Raw genomic sequence first — 23,390 nt, 5'->3', positions numbered from 1 at the left:
AATGATGACTGTAGTGTCAGCTGTTTGTATTTTGAAGGGAGCAGCTATAGCGGAAAGCAAGTATTATGCTACAGGGGGAGTCCAGAAGAGAAGCTGGCTGCCCCGAGGCACAGGTGCATCTGTGCAGTCACTCACTTGAGTCTCCGGAGACTGGAATTGACCTTGAGAGCGTTCGCCAGGGCTTTGGCTCCGGCCACCTCGATGGTGTTTCCTCGTAAGCTGTTGAGAAAGGCGGGAACCCGGAGGCGCAATCTCAGGCAGTGACAGCTGAGAGGGGAGCCCGGGACCCCTTTAGGTGAGCGAGGGAGCCTGGGTGGAGGCCGTGTGGACTCGCAGCTGTGGGGGTGAGGTTGCTCCTCCCTCGCTCCTGGGCACAGAACAGGGACTGGTTCTGGGGAGCAGGATGTGGGGAGGGATGAGGCCAGCCCAAGCTGGTGGTCTGTTGGAGCCCTCGTCCTCCATTTTCATTCCAAAGAAAGAGGGGCGGAGACCAGAGAGGCAGCCCTCCACCCGGAGGTGCACGTGCGCTTGGAACCCCAACACTGCAGGAGCAATGAGGACCAGATACGCCCGAGAGCCCCACAGAGCTCGGGCTGGAGCTCGAATCTTCTCACAGCCTGGGTCAGTGGCCACTGCCCCCTCCCCAGGGCCCGTAAACAGCCTGGGGACATGTTCAGTCTGGGCAAGGCCAAGGAGAAGAGGACCCACGAGTGACCTCCCGGAAAAGAGGGTGACAGGGGGCTGGAGAGGCTGGGGCTGCTTAATCTCTGTGAAGGCGTTGAAGTGATCTGGGAGTTTCCACGAACATGTCCTTCCATATGTGATCACTCTGAGTCAACAGCTTGACTTTGTGGGCAAGAGGCTGTAGCCAGAGACTGGAACACTTACTCTAGAATCTCCAAGGTTCTGTTCACAGCCAGGGCCTCCCCGAGTGCCTGAGCCCCCGGAGCCCCAATGGAGGCCACCTGGAGACTGTAAGAGGAGATGCGGTCAGTGCAGATGGGCAGTCCCCAGCCCGCACACCCGCTGGCCCAGCCCCGTCCACATTCACCCTTCATCTCCACCCCCTTGACCTAGGGCCGAAACTGGTGAAAGAGCGCTGAAAGTTGTTGGCCTGTGGTGTGTCCAGAGAATGCTGCATCTCCTGCCCACACTGCTGCCAGGCAGAGATCTGGACACAGGAAGTGCAGGTGTTCTGGAGAGTTTGGGGGACACCCCCAGAACCCCTAGTTCTTTTTAGATGTCTGATGTCCTAATCACTAATATTAAGAAAGTCAAACCCACCTGCCTTGCCTGGGAAAAACAGATGTTTAGTGTGGAAAGATGGCTAAGGGCCAGCTGTGCATGTCAGGACTTACTAGAGAGCAGTGAGGGCTGTGTTCACCTTCAGCGCGCTGGCCACCGCAGAGGCACCTTCGTCCCCAATGGCGTTCTCCTGTAAACTGAACGCAGAGCCTGACCCCTGGGTGCACGGGACCCGAGCCAACGCTCTGGCAGGACGTGCTGAGCTTGGACCTTCTAGATTTAAATCAGAGCACACACCCCATAGTAGATGATCTCTGGGGATCATTGCACCTCCTGTGTGGCCACTGCCCCATGGCCGCCTAAGCCTGTGCACAGTGGCCTGGAGTCTTCATGAGTCTAGACCATTAGGCAAAACAAGACGGACACATGGAAATACTGTCCACAAGAAACTGTTGTGATTTTCAAAGCCATTCTGAAAATCAAAGCCCTCAGTCCTCAAGTCATTCTTGCTGGTCAGTGTTTTACAGCTTTTTTTGTTTTTTTCTCTTTTCCTTCCACATTGGAGGAAAGTGGCAGGCCCTGGAGCAATAAATGACTAAGAGTTTAGTTCAAGTGGACATTGGCACGTTTGATGGGGTAGTTTGCATTGACAATTTTAGCAAACATTTAAGTGCCTTGGGGACCAGAAAGCCCAATCCTGGCCTCTTGGAACTCAGGTGGGGGAACCTGTGAGATGAGAGTCACCAAGTGTGAGGTGCTCTCCCCAGCGTGGTCACAGAGGCTGCTTGGCAGAGATAGGGCCTAGACCAAGCCTGCAGGTGAGAGATGGGGGCGGGCCTGGCACATCCAAGGAACCCAGAGGAATTGGGTCAAGCTGCTGGGGTGTGGAGTGAGGCCCCAGGGGTGCAGAGGAAGCAGAACTTCAGGGCCGCGGGAGCCACACAGGGCTGCACTTCACTCTGCAGGCACTGGGCAGCCAGCTAAACTTGTCCAGGATGGGGATAGATTGATGTTTGGGAGAGATCTTTGGCAGCAGTGTGAGAGGAGGGACTGGATGTGGAGGCTGTGGTGGTGATGCAGGTGAGTGATGCTAGCCACCTGGACAGCGGCCATGCGGGTGGAGGGGGCTGGGTGGAATGCTGGGAGGGGAAGCGGCAGGACTTGGAGATGAGCTGCGGTGGGAAGTGAGAAGGACGGTGATGTTTCTAGCTCGCACAGTTGATGGCCAGAACCCCTCACATGGTGAGGAACCAAGAAGCAGGCTTGTCGGGGAGGGAAACCGGGTCCACCCAGGGGGAAGTGGAGTGGGCAGTGGACACGGGGGTCTGAAGCTCAAGAGAGGGATCTGAGCTGTAGATGGGGGCGCCTCCAGGACTTTGAAGGGAATTGGAGCCCTGGGTGAGGAGGAGCTTCTAGAAAGAGACATCGTTCAGGGGAAAATGACCCAAGATAGGACCCTGAGGAATAGCATGTTCAGAGCCAAACGGAAGGACCTGCCAGACAGGGCGTATATCGGAAGCTGTGGGAGCATGAAAAGCAGGTGAAGCTCAAAGGTTAAACACAGCGCGAGCACCTCACTCAGCAGTTCCACTCCCAGGCATGCACAAGAGAGAATGAAAAGCATGTATCCACACGCAGAAACTTGCGCGTGAAGTTCACAGCAGTGTTACTCGTAAGAGCTGAGAAGTGGAAACAGCCCAAATGTGCATCAGCGGGTGAGTGGATAGGAATGAAGCCCCGACACGTGCTACGCTGTGCATGGACCTTGACACCATTACACTAAATGAAAGACGCGAGTCAGAAGGATCACATATTCTATGACTTAAATTTTGTGAAATGTCCAGAATAAGCAAATCCATAGAGACTGTAGATTAGTGTTTGTCAGGACTAGGGGACTGGGGAGGAAGTGAGGAGTGAGTGCTGAGAAGCATGAGGTTTTTCATGGGGTGACTGAAGGGTTCAAAAATTGATTTTAGTGATGGTTGCCCAGCTCTGTAAATACACTAGAAACCAGTGACTTATTCACCTTAAAGAGTGGATTATATCTCAGCAAAGCTGTTTTTTTTTTTTAAATATATATATATACACAACACCAAGTCAGATGGAAACATGCTCTCTGGCCCTAGAGCAGAGGAGGCTGTGTGCTGAGGGCAGGAGAACCGGTTGGTAGCAGGGTCGCTGACTGCACCCCCCACCCCCTGGGAGGCCCCACTTACTCGAGGCTGGTCAGGCTTGTGTTGAGCTGTAGTGCTTGTCCCAGGGCCTTGGCAGCGCCAGCCTGGATGAAGTTCCACTGCAGGCTGGGCAGACACACACACACACATGGCCCAGGGCAGAGTCAGGAGGTCCTGGGAGCTCCAGAAAGAAGGGGCTTCTCCCAGGAGAATGACCAGAGCGGGTGGAATCCTTGGGGATGGGATCCTGGCCAGGGTGGGCAGAGCTCCTGCAGCCCTCCCCCAGGCTGGTCTCAGGGGGGTTGATGTGCACTCCAGCCAGTGGAGGGGCCCTTGCATGGAGCGTGTGACACAGCGCAGCATGGGCACACACCTCCCACCACTGGCCTCTCCATGGATCGGCCCCAGGAAACAGAGCAGGGGTCCGGGCACAACCTGATGAGGCCATGCCGGGGTTGGGGCGGGGACCCGGAGCCGGGCTTGGCCTCCTGCCTCCCCTGGTTTGAGTGGGGCCCTGCAGCTCTGGGAGGACAGGGCCGGCTGGGGGCGCTGTGGACTCACTGAAGGGACGTGAGGGCGCGGTTTTCTCTCACTGCCTCTGCGACGGCCTGGGCGCCCTGGTCATGGAGTAGGTTGGCTGTCAGGCTGGGCAGAGGGGAGCGGGCAGGTGAGCGGGAGCCAGCAGTACAGCCCCATCCTTGCTCCCTGGGTGTCCAGACCACTCCCTTGTCCCCGGCCCCACCCCAGGGCTGCATCTTGTCTGCTGGGATTGCCGGGCTCAGGCTCTCGGGGCACTTGAATGTGCTCCCAGGTGCCGTGCCTGCCACGTATCCTGGGGGTGGGCAGGGGGCAGGCTCTGCTTGGTGGGCCTCCATGCCTGGTCAACTGCCAGGAGGTGGCAGAGCTGCCTGGTGACTCACTCACTCCTGGGCCCTGTGCTGGGAGCCCCCCTCCACCCCCCACCTGCCACCGCTCCTATATTGTTGCAGGGGTGCAGGCTCAGGGCAGGGCGACTGTCACCACTCACTCCATCCTTGTGTGCTTTGCGGCATCAGAGGTGGACTTGTGTTAGGGTCACTGCCAGGTCTCCTGGCCACCCCCCCAACCATATCCTTCTCCCAAGGGCCCGCCCATCAGCTCCCAGCCTGGGGTGGGCAGGGCCCCTGGTGGCATAAGAGAGCCTTAGGAAGCCCCGCCTGCCCCCTCACATACTCCAGGCTCTTCAGGGTGCTGTTGGTGCGGAGAGCGCGTGCCAGATCCTGGGCTCCCTCCGGGCTGATGGAATTTTCTCGAAGGCTGAGGAAAGAAAAGACCCTAAGCTGCTGATGGACAGGGGAGGCCTTTGGTGGGGTCGGGCGGTGGGTGGCGCGGCGTCCAGGTGCTCAGGCTGTTTAGAAGCCAGGAACCCGAGGTGGGCCCTGGGTGGAGGTGGGAACAGCCTGCTCCAGGAAGCCCCCCGCGCAAGGCTTGCCAGCCATGTGTTCCCCTGCCCCAGGACTGTCCGCAGGAGGACAGACAGTCCAGGAGGAAGAGGATAAGATGCCAGGACCTCAGAGGTGTGAGGGAGAGGCAGGCCGGCGTGCTTGGTGGCTGCAGGCTTGCCCTCAGGAAGGGGGCGGCAGGCCGGCCTGCTCATGCTGTCCCCCTCCCCCCGTCCCCGTGAACGGGGGCGCAGGTGGCCGGGCTCCAGCGCCAAGCTGCCCAACCGTGGCACTTCCCCCTCCCAGGCCCTCAGGGTGGGGGTGGGAGTGGGGGCTTCTCAGCACCAGCCTTTCCCTCCACGTCCCAGAGTCCCTTCAGATGCCCAGCCAAGGAACGGAGGGAAGGGTAGGGCTTACTTGAGGCTGAGGAGCGTCTGGTTGGCACAGAGGGCCCCCATCAGCGCTGCCACTCCTGGGTCGCTGATGGAGTTGCTTTGCAGGCTGCAGACAGAGGACAGGGTGCCCTGGGCATGGCCGCCTCAGGACCCAGGGGGAGTCCAGGTGGGGCATTGGGCACTGAGTCCAGCAGGGGGCTGGGGGGCCTGTGCCACCCGCATGCCCTCCACACTCCTCATTCCTCTCCCGTGCCCCTCAGTCCAGCCCCCGCCAGCTGAGGGCAGGTGGGTCCAGCACCACCAGTGCCAGAGTTTAGACGTCGCCTTGATTTGGGCGGCTCTGCACAACTTCTGAGGGGACATGTGTCTACAGTCCCCAGAGAAAGCGGCACAGCCAGGTGTCCCCGACCCCCGACCACGGCCCCCGGAGCCAGCCCCCTCCACAGCCACCTAGGCCGGCTTCTAAAGGGCACTTGGTGCTTGTCATTCTGAGAACTCCAGAACCAACACCAGCCTACTGTCCAGGGAGGGGGAGCTGGCCGGGTGGGCTGGAGGGAGAGACATTCGGAGCACAGAGTGCCCGGGGTTGCAGGCAGGTGGGTTCTGACTGACAGCCTTCCACCACGACCCGCCCCCCTGCTGGCCAGGGAACCTGGGCGGGGAGTCACCCTCTGCCCACAGCCACCCCTTGGGGACTCACTCCAGGCTCTTCAGGCCCTGGTTCACCATCAGGGCCTCTGCCAGGGCCTTGGCGCCTCCATCGCCAATGCTGTTACTGGAGAACCTGCAAGAGAAGGGACATGGGTGGAGCAGCCGGACGGGTGAGACCAGGAGGGGTCAGAGTCCGGGAGCCTTCCAGGGAAGGGCTGTCTCTGGTCTCAAGGGTGCCCAGTACACAGTTTCTTCTGCCTGAGGCCGGCTGGCAGGTGGCCTTTGTAAGAGATCAAGGTAGCAGTGTCCTTTGTGACTCCTTGACGGGGGCAGAGCCAACCCTTCAGCGAGAGGCATTTGTGATCTTTATATGAAGGTGGCTGGGATGGCAGTAAAGGTGAGCCTGAGACAGTTGGACCTCACTCCTTCCTGGGAATCTGGATCTCCATTCTCCGGGCTCAGGGTTTTGGAGTCCAAAACCAGCTGTCTAGTATCCACGCATTCAACCATTCCTTCACTCATCCGTCTGCTCACCCACTCACCCATCCATCCATCCATTTACTGACTCATCCACCCACCCATTCACCCATCCATCCATCCATCCATCCATCTACCCACCGAGCCATCCATCATCATCCATCCATCTACCCACCCCATGCTCACAAATATTTGTGATAAGCTGGGCATTATGCCAGGCACGAAGGGTACCAGTTTGGCCCTTCTGCATTTCTCACATGAGCTCCTTCAGACTCCTGTTTTGCTTCAGGGCATCTGCCATCTGCTGGGTTCCCACTGGCCCGATGGAGTTCTTCTGCAGGCTGAAGGAGAAGGGTCCTTCAGTAACGCTGGCCACAGGCATTCCCAGGCCAAGGACAGTCCAGTTCAAGTTTACCGCAGCATGGGGGAGGGGTCCTTGAATTGTTGCCAAAATGTTGCTAATAGACTGATGGAGGTATGTGAAGAGGAAGAGGCTACAGGTGGGGGCTTCCCTGGTGGCTAAGTCGTAAAGAACCCTGCTGCCAATGCAGGGACGTGGGTGCGATCCCTGGGTCGGAAGATCCCCTGGAGAAGGGCGTGGCAACCCACTCCAGTACTCTTGCCTGCAGAATCCCGTGGACAGAGGGGCCTGGTGGGCTACAGTCTATGGGGTCACAAAAGAGTCAGACACGACTTAGCAACTAAACAACAAAAAAGAGGCAAGGGCAGCTGGGCCTTCCCTTGAGGGGCCAGAAAGCAGTGGCCAGTGGACACTGTTAATATCCATCAACTTCCGAACTGGAGACTTTCTGAAGATTTCTACATAGAAGTCCCACTGGCCCCCTCACCTGACCAGCCTTCTCAACAGTCAGCAGTCTGCCTCCATTCAGACCAACCAGCAGCCTTCCCCCCAACCCTACAGTCCTCCTGAGGGCAGACCCTGGCTTAGGCTACTAATCTGCAGAAGTTACTTCCTCTTACACTAAACCTGGAGGAGGAAGACACGACAGGAGGACCCCTGTGTTCATCCTAGAAGGACAGGCAGGCCAGGACCTCATCTGTATGAGGCTAACTACAATCTAAACAAAATGGAACTTTCCTTGGTTCCAAAAGAGCAGGGGGAGAAAAAAACCCTTCCCTCCCGTAGAGTATTTCCTTGAGGAAACTAGGGATTATAAATCCTTTCCCTGTCCCTTTGAGAGTATGTAAATCTTTTTAAGAGCTATTAATAGAAGTTAGCCTCTTGCCAGACTTACAGCCTAGGAATGTCTGGTAACGGCCTCTGTGCCATCTCTGTGAAGCCTGCGCATCAAGGAAAAGAACACCTGCTCCGACTGTAAGTGCCTGCTTGTCATAAAGACAGGAGTTTTCATTTTCCTTGGCATGAAGGCAGGAGGCAGGCACAGACGGCTCCCCCTCCCGGATGACAGGCAAATTTAGGATAAACTAAATATGATAAATGGTGCTATTCCAGGTCTCTTGTTTGAGGACAAGCTGTGGTTTTTCTTGAAAACCCACATGTAAAAGGTTGTGTCTGCTCGGCTGCAGGAAAGGGTGAGATTCCTGTCTTTGCCATCCCACTGGTGGATCACCTTGGATGCTCACTGCAGGCCAGCTGAATGCTTACTCCAGAAACTAAGCTGTCCATACTTTTCGCATTTGTGGAGAGGATTTCCCATATTGGTGGGAGGCTCTGTTTGTAATTATTCCCCCAACACTCATTCTCTGAAAAAGCAGTGGACGTCAGGTTTTCCAGGGGCCATGTAGATGGCTCAGAAAGCCTCCGGGTCTTGTCCCATCCACCCCTCTGTGCAGGAAACAGAGAGGCCCTTGGGGGAGAAGAGAGGAGAGGAAACCGTTCTCTGCCAGCCAGCATGCCCACTCACTGCAGCACGGAGAGGGTCCGATTGGCGGCCAAGGCCTCAGCCATGGACTTGGCACCGTCGTCCCTGATCCTGTTGCTTTGGAGGCTGTGGAGGCAAGGAAAGGCATCACTGGTGGAGCCCAGGAGGGCGCCCTGCAGGCCCTCACCCCACACACCCGGGCAGTGGGGGAGCGGGCCCTTCCCACCGCTGCTCTGGCCTCAGGCTTTCCCTGGGTTCTCCAGGCACCTGCCTGCTGGCTGTGGCCCCAGAGCCCCTGATAACTGGACCACAAAATCATCAATAGTCTGAATTACAGCTGAAACACAGCAGCCAGGTGTTGGTGAGGACGTGGAGAAATTGGAGCCCTCATCCCAGTTGCTGGTAGGAACATTAGACGGTGTGGCCTCCGAGGAAAGCAGGCCTGGCCGTTTCCTCAAAAGGTTAAACACAAGGTCACCTGTGACCCAGCAGATCCCACTGCTGTGTATCTGCCCAGAACTGAGGAAATGGTCCTCAAATGCTTGCACACAGATGTGTACAGCTCAACAGCCAATAGGTGGAAACAACCCGTGTCCAACAACCGACGGATGGACAAATGAATCGTGGCCCATGGGATAGAATATTACTCAGCCTTAAAATGGAGTGAAATACACATGCTTCGACATGGATGAACCTTGGAAACATTCCACCGGGTGTAAGAAGATAGGTACAAGAAGTCTTACTGTTTGATTCCGTTTACATGAAATCTTCAGACAGAAAGCAGATTGGTGGTTGCCAGGGGCTGAGGGGAGAGGGGGGCATGGGAAGTGATTGCTGATGGGTAGAGGGACTCCTTTTAGGGGGAGGTAAATACTTAGGAACTAGCTACTGGAAGAGGTCAGTCTTCATTCCAATCCCAAAGAAAGGCAATGCCAAAGAATGCTCAAACTACCGCACAATTGCACTCATCTCACACGCTAGTAAAGTCATGCTCAAAATTCTCCAAGCCAGGCTTCAGCAGTATGTAAACCGTGAACTCCCAGATGTTCAAGCAGGTTTTAGAAAAGGCAGAGGCACCAGAGATCAAATTGCCAACATCCGCTGGATCATGGAGAAAGCAAGAGAGTTTCAGAAAAACATCTATTTCTGCTTCATTGACTATGCCAAAGCCTTTGACTGTGTGGATCACAATAAACTGTGGAACATTCTGAAAGAGATGGGAATCCCAGACCACCTGACCTGCCTCTTGAGAAACCTGTATGCAGGTCAGGAAGCAACAGTTAGAACCGGTCATGGAACAACAGACTGGTTCCAAATAGGAAAAGGAGTGAGTCAAGGTTGTATATTGTCACCTTGCTTATTTAACTTATATGCAGAGTACATCATGAGGAACGCTGGGCTGGAAGAAGCACAAGCTGGAATCAAGATTGCTGGGAGAAATATCAATAACCTCAGATATGCAGATGACACCACCCTTATGGCAGAAAGTGAAGAGGAACTCAAAAGCCTCTTGATGAAAGTGAAAGAGGAGAGTGAAAAGGTTGGCTTGAAGCTCAACATTCAGAAAACAAAGATCATGGCATCTGGTCCCATCACTTCATGGGAAATAGATGGAAAAACAGTGGAAACAGTGTCAGACTTTGTTTTTTTGGGCTCCAAAATCACTGCAGATGCTGATTGCAGCCATGAAATTAAAAGACGCTTGCTCCTTGGAAGGAAAGTTATGACCAACCTTGATAGTATATTAAAAAGCAGAGACATTACTTTGCCGACCAAGGTCCGTCTAGTCAAGGCAATGGTTTTTCCCGTGGTCATGTATGGATGTGAGAGTTGGACTGTGAAGAAAGCTGATCGCCGAAGAATCGATGCTTTTGAACTGTGGTGTTGGAGAAGACTCTTGAGAGTCCCTTATACTGCAAGGAGATCCAACCAGTCCATTCTAAAGGAGATCAATCCTGGATGTTCATTGGAGGGACTGATGCTAAAGCTGAAACTGCAATACTTTGGCCACCTCATGCGACGAGTTGACTCACTGGAAAAGACTCTGATGCTGGGAAAGGTTGGGGGCGGGAGGAGAAGGGGACGACGGAGAATGAGATGGCTGGATGGCATCACCGACTCTGTGGACATGAGTTTGAGTGTACTCCGGGAGTTGGTGATGGACAGGGAGGCCTGGCGTGCTGTGATTCATGGGGTCGCGGAGAGTCGGACACGACTGAGCGACTGAACTGAACTGAACTGAACTGAGCTTGAGGTGTTGGTTGCATAACTGTGACTGTACTAAATGCCATTGAACTGTACACTCCAAAATGGTAAATTTTATGTGAATTTTGCCTCAGTAAAAAGAAGTAAATGAGCAAAACAGACTGACAGTATGCATCAACGCATTCTATCCATCAACTCAAGATGGATACAGCCACTGGCCCCTTAAAGGAGCCCAGCAAACCTCAGCAAACCATGGGAACCATCTGGAAGATGGAATTTCAGTGTCTTGAACGACACCTCAGGGATCATCCTGATGTCACGGCCTTGGGGACCTTCCACTCGGAGACAAGAACTTTTCCTCGTAGATTATTTTGCCTGTCAGACCTCTTCGTACCTCTGCCCCTTTTCTCCTCCCTCCCCAGTTCAGACCCTGAACACAGGTGCAGTGAAGAGCTGGACTTAGAAACTTGCTCAGCACACAGGATGCCCTGGCATCCACTGGGTGGGAGCCAGTATCTTGTGGCTGCTGTTGGGAATTACCTCCCGCTCCGTGGGTGGCACCTGAGGAGAAGGTTTTCTGAGCCACCTCCTGGGGGCAGAGAGGCAGCAAGCAGGTGAAACGTACCTCAGAGAGGCCAGGGTGCGGTTAATCTTCAGAGCATCTGCCAGTGCCTTGGCCCCCTGAGGTCCGATGTAGTTACTGCGCAGACTGGCAGAGGAAGAGAAAGGACCAGTTATCCAGTTCCCAGGGAGGGAAGGCAGAACAGAAGCTACTCAGATCTTTAAATCCATGCTCCTCGAAGAGAGTGTGCCAGGGTTTGTTGTGTTAGTTGCTCAGACATGTCTGACTCTTTGTGATTGCGTGGACTTTAGCCCTCCAGGCTCCTCTGTCCATGGGCTTCTCCAGGCAAGAATACTGGAGTGGGTTGCCGTTCCCTTCTCCAGGGGATCTTCCTGACCCAGGGATTGAACCTGGGTCTCCCACATTGCAGGTGGATTCTTTACTGTCTGAGTCACCAGGAAAGCCCTGTTTGGTGGGACTGGGGCAGAAAACTTTGTTTAGGCAAATGAGGAAGGCATTCCCTATGATGGCCCCACACGAAGGGGGGAAGAAAGCAGGGTCTGATGGACTAGAAGCTTGGGCTGAGTGTGGAGAGGAGATGGTAACACCAAGTTCAAGGCCGATATTCTGGTGCTTCTGTGAGCGAGTCCCAGCAGCTGCGCAGGAGCCAAGATGGCTGGCTCCGCTGTCTTTCCAGCTCACCCTGGGGAGAGTGTTGCCTAGGGGGCTTCACACGACAGCTCACAGGCTCCCCCCACCCCAGTGGTGAGGGTCCTACTTACTCCAGAGTGGTCAGGCTTCTGTTGACGAGGAGGGATCTGGCCAGAGCTTTGGCCCCTTTGTTACTGATCTGGTTCTCAGCCAAGCTGCCCGAAGAGAAGGAGAGGGCGCTTAATGCGGGTCCGTAACCTCATCACCTATTCTGCAACTCCAGGCCTGTGATCCAAACCCGTCAGCCATCATGACATCCTCAGGGCCTGGATGCAGGTGGAGACCAGATGAGCCAGGCGCAGCAGATGGGCATGGTAGGGCCAGAGAGGGTGGCAGACCCTCACATTAGCAGAGAGCCCCATGTGTGTGTGCTCAGTCGCTTCAGTCGTGTCCGCCTCTTCGCATCCCTATGGACTGCAGCCCGCCAGGCTCCTCTGCCCGTGGGATTCTCCATGCAAGAATACTGGAGTGGGTTGCCACGCCCTCCTCCAGGGGATCTTCTCGACCCAGGGATCAAACCTTTGTCTCATGTTTCCTGCACTGTTAGGCGGGTTCTTTACCAGTAGCACCACCTGGGAAGCCCAGCAGAGGGCCCCAGGGAGAAGTTTGACCAGAATCGAGTGCAACAGCTTCTACACAAACAGTGCAGCAGAGAGGATGGGCAGTTACTGCAGACGACCACATGGATTCCAGCCAGGGGTGTGCTGGAGAACCAGCTCTCAGGAAAAAGCAAAATAACAAAAGGCCTGATTTGTTGCATTGGCTAATTTCCATGGTGTAAATACTCCCACTGTGGCCAATTTCTAGGACTGTCAACGTGTAAAAATTCCTGAAAATGTAACAGTCAGCTCTCATGAACTGGTGGCTGAACTTGTGGCTCCAGCACACCCGTGGCCCCTGTCCTTTCTCTAAAGCAAGAAAGGAAAATGGTTGAACTATGAAGCCGACTTTAACAAAATGTACATCTCTATCTACCTTGAAAGGGTGTACCCTGAACACACTGAGGAGTGGTCCAGGGGACCCCTGAACCCGTACTATTTACCCTCCTCAGACACAAAGGTCGCACAGGTCACACAGAGGTCCAAGGTCACGCAGAGCTCACCACTGTGACCACTATCCTCAATGACTTACTTTTGCTCTGGACTCAGTCTATGTTTTTGTGTTTTCAGATAAAGATGATTTCAAAACCTGGAAGCTTATGTGAGGCTTTTGAAAAGTTACTCTCTGAGTCTTATTTTCTCTAAATTCACGTCCCTACTTCTTCCAAAGCCAGGTCCTCACATCAATTCAAATCAGGTGTTATTCAGACTTGGCTATGTTATTTATAGGAGAGATTTCATAAGCATATAGATCTGCTCTGCAGTTAGTATATAAACTGTCATCTAATTAGAATAGTAAAGATGGGATGTTTAAAATTATTTTAATTAATGTGAATTTTTTAATTTAAAAGTTTGGATTTTTTAAAAAGATGTAATCCTGTGCTCAGAATGCCATCTGAGGGCAAACTCTGAGAGGAATGTAGAGTGAATCAGGCCTGGCAGTACATCCGCGCTTCCAGTATTGGGAAAAATGGTTCTGTATCTACGGTAGCATGTGACTCTTGCTGTATCCTTTCTCTCTTCTTACAAGTGAGGTACCTGGGCATCTGGAACTTTCTGGAATGGGTGGAAACAAGCAGTCTGCACCTTGAGCCACACGCCCCGAAGATACCTCTCTTAGAAAGCATTGCAGGCCACTTGAGAAGAGAGGAGGATGTGAAAAGAGCCCCGGACCCTGAGAGACAGATGAGCACCCTGCGTGGGGTCTCCTGGGTCTGTGTTACCTGAGCCTCTGAATGCGACAGTCTTTTCCACTCAGCACGCTGCCCAGCAGCTCCATCACGGGGTCCTGGAACTGGTTGGTGTCCAGCCTGATCAGGAGGAACAGCGGTAGTGAGTGGTCCTACCACTGCCCGTGGGTAGGTGGGATGAGGCCCCTGGCACCGGAGTGGGCGCTAAGCTCAGACACCAGGCTGAGACCCCGCCGCCCCCTCCGCTCCATCCCAGTGAAGTCCCCACCAAGCGGCTCAGAGATCTGTGCCAGGACACCCACGTGCTCAGAGTTCTCCCACCAGGTGACTTGGGAGGTTTGGTGGCATAAACTGTGGGTTCTGACCCGCAGGGCTGTCTTCCCTGCAGCCCCCACACTGTGTGTTTCGGTCAAACACCAACTGCCCTCCTTTAAGGATTGTAGAAGCTACTCTGAGGTCCCCAGTGGCCCTGGTCCTCCAGTCTTCCCCTCCCCACTGCCGAAGTCGAGAGTGGACAGAGGGCGACAGGTTGAGGGTGGAGTGAATGGGCGTGGCCTCTGTCCACACTATACGGGGTGCACACTCTGTCCCCGTATACGGGGTGTTGTGGGTCAAGTGCTGTCCCCCTGTAAGACTGACTGGTGTTTACAGCCCTGCACCCACGTGCCTCAGGAATGCAAACTTCTTTGGAAATAGGGTCATTGCAGATAATGAGAGAGGATGAGGTCATAGTGGAGTGAGGTGGTCTGTAATCCAGCGTGGGGACCACTGTCCCCATGAGAGAGAGAGATCTACCAGAAGACAGACATGGAGGAGACAGCCATGTGACCTCAGAGGCAGAGCCTGGGTCTGCAAGCCAAGGACTGCCGGCAGACACTGCAGGCTGGGAAGGCCAGGAATGACACAAGGACTGTCCCTACAGGTTTCCCAGGGAGCATGGACCTGCTGATGACTTCCTCTTAGATTCCAGTCTCCACAACCGGGAGAGAAGAGGTTTCTGTCGTTTGAGGCCACCTGGGTCTTGGTCCTTGGTGACAGCAGCCCCAGCCTGGGACACAGTGGGGCATGGGGGCGGGAGGAGCCCGCCTGGTCCTCACTGTACCCTCCTCCCGCACACCCTGCGCTGCTCCTGCTCCCAGCGCCCACCTCAGGCTCCGGCAGTAGAGCAGCTGGGGCAGCAGGCTCTGGAGGACGCCCGGGCTGAGGCACAGGGGCAGGGGCGCCTCCCAGGCGCAGACGTCGGACATTTGCAGGAGGTAGGCCAGGGCGGCGCGGTGCGGGGGGCTGGTCAGCCTGGCCAGGCCCCCACTGGCCAGGGCCTCCTCCACGCTGTGGGCCAGCTCGGTGTGCTGCAGCTCACGCAGGCAGTGCAGGACGTTGACAGCCCGGGCGCAGACCGCCACATCGGGGCGCAGACAGCCCTGCAGGAGCTCGGCCACCTGGGCCCGGTAGCCCTGGTGCTCGCCCTGGGTCAGCAGGGAGCCGGCCAGCAGCGCATTGACCCTCGGGGACAAGAGGCCTGAGAGGAATCGCAGGAAGACGTCGAGCCGCCCGTCCTCGGCCTGCATGGCTCGCTGGGCCGCATTCCGGAAGTGTGTGAGGAAGCCCAACCGGGGCCAGGACACGCCACCCTCGGTGAAAAGGTCGAAGATGGCCCTCTTGGAGGCGCTGCAATAGTATGCGGCGGCCACGAACTCCTGCAGGGACAGGTGGGTGAAGCAGTAGGCGGCTGCGGAGGCCAGCGTCTCCTCCCGCTGCAGGAAGCAGCCGCACGGGGCCGTCTGCAGCAGTGCGAGGTCCACACCCAGCACCTTCAGGTCGGGCTCGTAGAACACGTGCTTCTTCCTGAGCAGCCCGTGGAAGGCCAGCCGGCCCAGCGTGCCCACCAGCTTGCGACTGCCATGGGCCAGCTGCTCGATGCGGGGGCTCGCCTTGGCCTTCTCCTGCCCCTCTCCGCCAAGGGCCATCCTGAAGTACCAGGAGTAGAGCTCACACAGGGTCCTTGGAGGCCAGAGCTCGGCGTCCGGGGGCCCCAGCCTCTTGCGATGCAGGTGGCCCAGCGCTGCCCCCACCAGCCGGCAGAAGGCTGGGACAGTGCACATGAGGTACAGGGTCCGGTCAGCCTGCACCTGGCTTAGGACCCAGCCTGTGAGGACAGGGTCCTCGGGGAACATCTGCTCCAGACAGGTCTTGATCTCCTCCTCGCTGAAGCCCCGGATCTCAGTCATCCGGTCCACCAGGCCTCCCGGAATCTGGCCAGCCGCGCCGGGACGGGAGGTGATCCAGACAGACACTTCTGGGAAGAGGTTGCCCCGGATGATGTTGGTGATCAGATGGTCCACCTGGATCTCCTTCTTGGGGTCTGTGCAGGCCACGGTGTTGGAGAAGTCCAAGGGCGTCTTACACTCGTCCAGGCCATCCAGGACCAGGAGGGCTTTGCTCAGCGCCGCTGACGCCAGGCCCACCTCCCCAGCGTGCGGGAAGACAAAACGGAGGAGTCTTTCTGCAGACAGCTTCTCGTGGGTGTTGAGATCCCGGAAGGTCAGGGGCAGTACCAGCGAAAAGTCCTTGCCCACCTGCCCCCGGGCCCAGAGGTGGACGAAGTTCCTCACCAGGGTGGTCTTGCCCACTCCAGCCACCCCGATGGTGATGGAGATGCGGGGGGGGATGGACACCCGCGACAGGGGCAGGAATAGCCTGTCCAGGGCGATGGTCTTGGCCGAGCACCAGCCCCCGCGTGTGGCCTCCACCTGCGTGAAGTCGTGCTCCCTCAGCTGCAGGTCCGTCAGGCCCTCCACCAGCAGGAGGCTGGTCAGCCTTGGGGAGGGGCTGCCCAGCTCCGGGCCGCCCCCGGTCCTGTTCAGCAGGGCCTCCCGGTGCCTCTGTATCCTCAAGTCTGTGGGACAGAGGCCATGGGGGAGGGTGGGAGAGGGGAGAGGGAAGGGGGAGGGGGAAAAGGCCTGGGGATCCCCATCCATGGGCCTACCATTGCCATGGGGCTTCAGCGGGCATTCTGGCGTCCTGTTGGGGGGCTGCGGGGCCTGGGAGCCCTGACCGCCTTTCCCAGCCAGTAGGTCCACCAGGGCTTTCACCTGCTCGGCCGGGGAGCTGGCGGCGTGGCCCTGGCCGGTCTCCCCGCCTGGGCGCAACTCCTGCTTCCTCATGGAGTCGGGGATTGTGGCCAGGGGCTGTGGAGAGAAGCCTAGGCCTGCTGCCTCTGTCGTCCCGCCCAGTGGCCTGGGACAGGTGACCAAGCCTCAGGGCCCGGGTAGGATGAAGGCCCACTCTCTCTCCGTCCCCGGATGGTGGGAGGCCAGCCCTTGGTCTGGCCTCCAGGATGGGTTTGGGGGGGTTGGTCTGTTCTTGGGTGGCCACAGTAGGCCCTGCTGCCAGGAGCATCGCTAGGGGCAGGGGGTCCTAGGCTGGAATCTGAGCTCTGCCACTTACCGTCTGTGTGACACTGGACGGGCCGCCTGAGCTCTCTGTGCTGTGGTGTCCTCATTTGTAACCTGGAAATGGGACTAATTAGGAAGAGGTCCACTGGCGAGAAGGGAAGGGTGGAAGAGGCCAACGGGGAGAGGCTGCGTGCGGTACAGTTCCAGCCCCGTGGCCTTCTGGAAAAGGCAGAGCCATGGAGAGAGTGACCAGACAGTGGCTGGCAGGGCTCTGGGGAGGATGAACTGGCGGAGCACAGGGGATTGCCAAGGCACGGAAGTGACCCTGTTTGATACTGCAGAGGCGTGTTTACATCGCTGTACATTCGTCCGAAGCCATAGAAGGAACAGCACCACGGGTGACGCTGATGCCGGTTCTGGACTCTGGGTGACCGTGACATGTGGCGTGGGTGACCGATTGTAACCAACGTGCCCCTCTGGCGGGGGAGGGTGCGTGTAGGTGGGCGGGGCGGGGAGAGGGGAATCTTGGTTCTTCCCACTCAGTTCTTTCCTGAACCTAGAACTGCTCTGAAAACTTAAGTCTGCTAATTTAAAAGGAAAGGAGGAGACGAAAGGGAGGGGAGAACCGGTTCTCAGAGCAGCCACTCAACTCCTTTTGTGTCCTGTGTCGCCAGGGAGCACAGGGGCTCCTCCTGAACCGCAAGCAGCATGTTTTCTGCCGGGGACGGTGATGCAGGTGTTGAGAGTCAAAGCCCCACCCACCCATGTTCCCTTTCCTCCCTGGGGGCTGGAGTGGATTCCCATGGCTGAGGCTGGCCGCCCCAGTGTGTCCCTCCCTCAACCAAGGCGGGCACCGGAGTACCCCCTCCTCACCTGCAGTGGGCAGGGTGTCCAGCCCTCGGCAGCCCCTTCAGCAGGGCCCCAAGCACTCAGTGGGCAGGGGTCAGCCATCCTTTGTCCATGGGTCTGGAAGGGAAAACAGGACGTGAGGTGGCAGTGGCTCACTGAAACTGGTTGACCCACACCCTCCAGGCCTGGAGCTCTCTGGGTTCCAATAGGGTTCATTTAAGAGAGATCCACTTTCTATAGCCCCCAGGATCCAACACACTCCTCTACCTTGGATTTGAATTGGGCTTCCCAGGCATTTTAATTTGGGATGGATCTTTCTACCTGGAAAATACTAAAAGAAGTTTGTGTGTGTGTGTTCAGTTGTATCCAGCTCTTTGTGAGACAGCGGATTGGAGCTTGCCAGGCTCCTCAGTCCATGGGATTCTCCAGGCAAGAATACTGGAGTGGATTGCCATTTCCTTCTCCAGGGAATCTTCCCAGCTCAGGGATCAAATCCAAGTCTCTTGAGTCTCCTGCATTGGCAGGTGGATTCTTTACCACTGAGCCACTTGGGAAGCACAAACGAAGCTTGACAATAAGTAAAACAGTATTTTCCATTCAGTTCATGGAGACACTGAAGAGTTAGTGCAGCAGACTTGAGGTAGTGTCCAACTGAGCTGAACTAGTTTGGGACTTCAGAAATAGGCCAGGGCAAGGCCACGCTCCCTCTACTTCTCCAGGTCCCTTCTGGCTCTTTTATTTCATTTTTCTAAATGTTAAGACCAAGGGGAAAAGAAACTGGCTAGGATACTGGTTTAAGTTGTATTAATGTACATGGATTAATGGAGGTATTATTGAGGTTTTCCTTTAGATGCTTTGCTAAACTATAGTTTTTCTTATCTAGATCTTGCCAGTTTCTTCTTTATGTCTAAGTATTTTTAAACAGTTCTTGTGTTGTTATGAATTTTGTTGGTGTCAAAGAAGGCAGTTAGTTTTTGTGTATTTGAATCTCATTATCCTGTACAGGTGTTGAGTATTCCCAGTAGTTTTCATCATTTCTCAGTTAACTCTCTTTAGGCTTTTGAGGGGCTTCCCTGGTGGCTCAGGGGTAAAGAAGCTGCCTGTCAATGCAGCAAACGTGGGTTCCATCCGTGACCTGGGAGGATCCCACATGCCGAGGAGCAACTAAGCCTGTGTGCCCGTAGCTATTGAGCTGTGCTCTAGAGCCTCTCAGACCTTGCCTCCTGACCCTTTTGTGAGTCACAACTACTGGACGCTTTGCTGCAACTACTAAAGCCTGTGAACCCTAAGAGCCCTTGCTCTGCAACAAGAGAAGCCACCACAGTGAGAAGCCACAACTAGAGAGGAGCCCTTTCTCACCGCAACTAGAGAAGAGCCCAGGCAGCAACAAAGACCCAGCACAGCCAAAAATAAATGAATTATAAACCAGAAAAAAAACAACCCTCTCTTCAGGCTTTTGAATGACTGCAATACAATAATTTCATCTCTTCTCTAAAAACATAACTCTGATTTTGAACACTTTCTCTGCATGGCCAAACCTCACCACTGCTGCCAGCAGTGTTGAAGGACAGCAGTTGTAGCAGGCATCCTTGTCCGACTCCTGACTCTCCCAGGAGTAGTTCTAGCCCAAACTCTTAGACCTGATGTTTTTCACTGGTTTCTTTTATTTCTTTTTAACTAAAAGTTTCTATTTAATTTTAAACTTCTTGGCCACACTGAGTGGCATGCGCGATCTTAGTGCCCCAACCAGGGATGGAACCCGTGCAGTGGAATCTTAACTTCTGGACTGCCAAGGAGTCCCTATGACCAGTTTCTAATTAGTTCTCCTCTTGTGAAAAGTTCCTGCAATTCCTCATTTCTTTGTGCCATTCAGGTTAACACTGTGTAATACTTGTTGAAGGTTTACTGTGTTTCAGACCTTCTTTTAAGCACTGGACTCGCATCATTTCCTTATGTTCTGTAACAATTCTCATTACCATTGTTTCTCCCATTTTATAGAGGTGAACAAAGAGGTTCAGAGAGGTTCAACGACTTTGCCCAGGGACGCGTGACTGGGAAGCAGTTGAATTGGACTAAAAACCACGGTTTCACTGACAATAAGATTTGTGCTGTATAATCTACCTGTCTTGTAAGGTATGTTTCCACATTTTATAAAACTTTTAGGCTTGTCTGTTAAGTGAGCAAATGACTTTAGTGGCATTGATCTAATCGCACGATTTATTATCCTTCCAGTCATTCATCCAGCCACCAGATGTTTACTGGGGGCCTGATGTGTACTGCAGGCACTGGTGACATAACGGTGAACAATTAGACCAAGTCCTTACCTTGTGAGTGTGGTGGGGGTGGAGGATAATGGCACAAGAAGAAAACAAGTGACTAAGCAGGGCAGTTCTGCTGGAAGTTAGTGCCTGAATAAAATAAGTCGTGCGCATGATGGAGAGGGTCAGGGTCCAGGGGAACGGCAGGGGGAGTCCCAGTGGCCAGGGAAGGCCTCTGTGAAAAAGCTGCACACGAGCAGAGATCTGAAAGGTGGGAGAGAGTCGTGCAGAGAACCAGGAGACCAGCAGGAAGGACAAGGCCAGAGTGGACTTCCCTGGTGGTGCAGCTGTGAAAACTGCAGCCACTGCCGGTTGCCAGAGCACAGTTGGTGAGTGAGTGGGCTCATCACAGGGTTAGAAGGCAAGGTCAGAGGGGCTTGAGCCCTGGTCCCTGTCCTCAGGAGTGTGGACGTATCTCAGTGTGTGTGAAGCCACGGGAGGGATTGCTGTGACTTATCTTGCCTTTAAACTGTGAGCTGCACTTGTGGATTTCCTAACATCAAACCAAACTTGCATTCATTTTTTTTTTTTTTGGTTGCTTCGGGTCTTTGTTGTGGCAAGAACTTTCATTCTTTTTTTTAATTGACTAAATCTATACTTTATTTAGATTTCCATAATTTTTTTTCCAGACTGTAAACTTTTCATTTTATATCGGGGTATAGCCGATTAACAATGTGGCAGTTTCAGGTGAACAGCAAAGGTGCTCAGCCATACATACACATGTATCCATTCTCCCCAAACCCTGCTCCCATCCAGGCTGGCACATAGCACTGAGCAGAGCTCCCTGTGCTGTATAGTAGCTCCTTGTTGGTCATCCATTGTAAATATAGTGGTGCGCACATGTCCGTCTCAAACTCCCTAACTATCCCTTCTCCACCTTCTCCCCAACAGAACTTGCATTCTTGAATATAACCTTCCATTATTATTAAGCTATGTATATAGCAGGGTGGGATAGCACAAAAATAGAATCATAAGTCAATAAAACATAATATAAAATCCAGGAACAAGTGTATATTTATATTATTTATATAGGAAGGGGTTTGGTAATGTGACAAAAATAATACTTCAAGTCAATGGATTTGGCCAGCCCATGAAAAAAATTTTTTTGAACTGTACGTCACATTAACACAAAATTTCTCCTTAAGGTTTGAAGGACAGTTTTGCTGGTTTTAGGACTCTTGGTGGATAGTTCCTCTCTTTGAGCATTTTGAAAATATCAGCCTACTCTTTCGTGGTCTCCAAAGTTTCTGGTGAGAAGTCTGCTGATAATCTTACTGAGTATCCCTTGTATGTGATGATTTGCTTCTCTATTGCTGATTTCAAGATTCTTTTTGTTTTTTGAAAGTTTGATTATAATGTGTCTTGATGTGGGTCTCTGAATTAATCTGACTTGGAGTTTGTTGAACTTCCTGTATGTTTTACAGTGTATTTCTATGTGGGAAAAACATCAATGTGCAAAGGAGAATTATGATAAGATACTTCAAAAAAAATAGGTTACCATTTTTGTCTGGCTCGAGGAGAGCTGGAAATATGTGACAGTGGGATTAAGGAAGTGCTTCTTATTTTGTGAATTTCAACTGCTTAGATTTTGCTAACTGACATGTACTGCTCTCCTCTCATTTAAAAAGATCACTTATAGAGTTATAAAAGTAAAACACTAAAATCATATAAGTAACACAAAAGTAAGTAAAATATAAACCTCACTTCCACTCCTCAGGGGTAACCTATTCTGGTTGATGGTTGCTTTTTTTATAAAGTAGGTGCTAGTGCAATAGGGCAAATGAAAGAAAGAAAAGACATCAAGATTGGAAAAGGAAAGGATAAATGTATGTGATCACTATTCATAGTTGACATGATTGTATATATTGAAAATCCAAAGGAATCCACAATAGAACTGTTAGAACAAATACATGAACTTCAGGTTTCTGGACACAAGATCAATACACAAAAAGGATCGGTTACATTTCTACTTACTAAGTAACACTCAAATCAAAAGTAAAAATTCTAAATGCCATAAAAATATCCAATATATAAGAATAAATCTAGCAAAAAATTTTTCATGACCTCTACACTGAAAACTATAAAACAATTAAGAAGACCTAAAATTAGGGATTTGCTGTCTTCATAGATTGAAAGACTTAATATTATTAAGATGTCTGTTTTTCCCAAATAGATTAATAGATTGACATCTCAATCAGAATCCCAGCAGGCTTTTTGGAGAGGGGGAAGAGAGGCAAACTGATTGTAAAAAATAAACAGGAAACCTTGAAATAGACAAAATCATTTAGAAGAAGAACAAAGCCTGAGGACTTACAATGCACAGTATCAAGGCTTAGTATCGGGACTTCCCTGGTGGTCCAGTAGTTAAGAACCCACCTGCCAGTGCAGGGGAAATGGGTTCCATCTCTGGTCTGGTCAGATCCCACATACCACTGGGAGATAAACCCATGTCCTACAACTATTGAGCCCTCAAGCCAGGAGAAGCCAGCAGTGAGAAGCCCACCCACCGCAACTGTAGGGTAGCCCCCATTCGTTGCAACTAGAGAAAGCCTGCGTACAGCAGCAAAGACCCAGTACAGTCAAAATAAATTTTTAAAGAAACTTCTCTTAAAAAAAGTACAAAACCTAGTATAGAGCTATAGATATTGGTACAAAGGCAGACAAATAGACCAGTGCAGTAGAATAGAGGGTCTAGAAACCGACCCTCATATATACGATCACTTGGTCATATATGATCACTGGGTTTATAATGGGGCTCCACTGCAGTTCAGTGGGGAAAGGGTGGTCTTTGCATTAAATTGTGCTGGCTAATGGGATGTTCATGTGGGAAAAAGGAACCATGATCCCTACCTCACACCATACACAAAACATTAATTTAAGCTGGATCATAGATCTAAATGTGAATGCTGACACAGTCAAGCCTTAGGAAAAACATGGGAGAACATCTTTATGAACTTGGCCTACGTAAAGGTTAAACAGAACATAAGACGCACTAACTATGAAAGAAAAGAACAGTATTTTGGGATTCAGGAATATCTGAATAAAATAAAATCAGGGATATCTGTTTGTTAGAAGACATAATTAAAAGGGAGAGAAAGCAAACCACTGACTAGGAGACGACATCCCAAACACATTAATTAATTAGTAAGAAACAAAAACCCAATGATAAAATGAGCCAAAAATTGAAGAATGTCACAAAAGAAAATATCAGTAGTCATTAGAGAAAGGCAAGTTAAGATCACTCTGGAAAAATGTTTGTTAGTAATAAGGTTAAATATGCATATTTCTGTGACCCAGTAACTTCTCCCTGAGGTATAAACCCAACAGAAATGAGTGATTATGTCCACCAAACCA

The 23,390-nt window shown here is 52.9% G+C and overlaps 1 protein-coding gene across 4 annotated transcripts in view; it reads right to left on the bottom strand.

Moving 5' to 3' along the window:
• Positions 1–23,390, bottom strand: part of NLRC3 (NLR family CARD domain containing 3) — a 28,224-nt gene that overhangs the window by 1,012 nt on the left and 3,822 nt on the right. The window contains exons 2-19 of one of the 4 annotated variants that reach the window (XM_088832807.1): positions 17,743–17,835; positions 16,922–16,983; positions 16,461–16,662; positions 14,621–16,370; positions 13,508–13,594; positions 11,757–11,840; positions 11,372–11,452; positions 11,038–11,121; positions 8,250–8,333; positions 6,621–6,704; positions 5,936–6,019; positions 5,258–5,341; positions 4,632–4,715; positions 3,981–4,064; positions 3,462–3,545; positions 1,359–1,442; positions 889–972; positions 136–219 (exon numbers count right to left, since the gene is read on the bottom strand). In XM_088832807.1, coding sequence (XP_088688933.1) covers positions 136–219; positions 889–972; positions 1,359–1,442; positions 3,462–3,545; positions 3,981–4,064; positions 4,632–4,715; positions 5,258–5,341; positions 5,936–6,019; positions 6,621–6,704; positions 8,250–8,333; positions 11,038–11,121; positions 11,372–11,452; positions 11,757–11,840; positions 13,508–13,594; positions 14,621–16,370; positions 16,461–16,638 — 3,104 coding nt within the window. In that variant the 5' untranslated portion in view covers positions 16,639–16,662; positions 16,922–16,983; positions 17,743–17,835. Of the gene's footprint in view, positions 1–135; positions 220–888; positions 973–1,358; positions 1,519–3,461; positions 3,546–3,980; positions 4,065–4,631; positions 4,716–5,257; positions 5,342–5,935; positions 6,020–6,620; positions 6,705–8,249; positions 8,334–11,037; positions 11,122–11,371; positions 11,453–11,756; positions 11,841–13,507; positions 13,595–14,620; positions 16,371–16,460; positions 16,663–16,921; positions 16,984–17,742; positions 17,836–23,390 lie in introns of all 4 variants that reach the window. The other 3 variants (XM_088832805.1, XM_055409340.2, XM_088832806.1) reach the window with 3 other exon arrangements.

This window comes from Moschus berezovskii, chromosome 27, assembly GCF_049115385.1.
Source record: "Moschus berezovskii isolate FMDL1 chromosome 27, NW_MosBer_1.0, whole genome shotgun sequence".
Classification (NCBI taxonomy): Eukaryota; Metazoa; Chordata; class Mammalia; order Artiodactyla; family Moschidae; genus Moschus; species Moschus berezovskii.
This window is presented reverse-complemented; position numbering and strand designations above follow the sequence as displayed.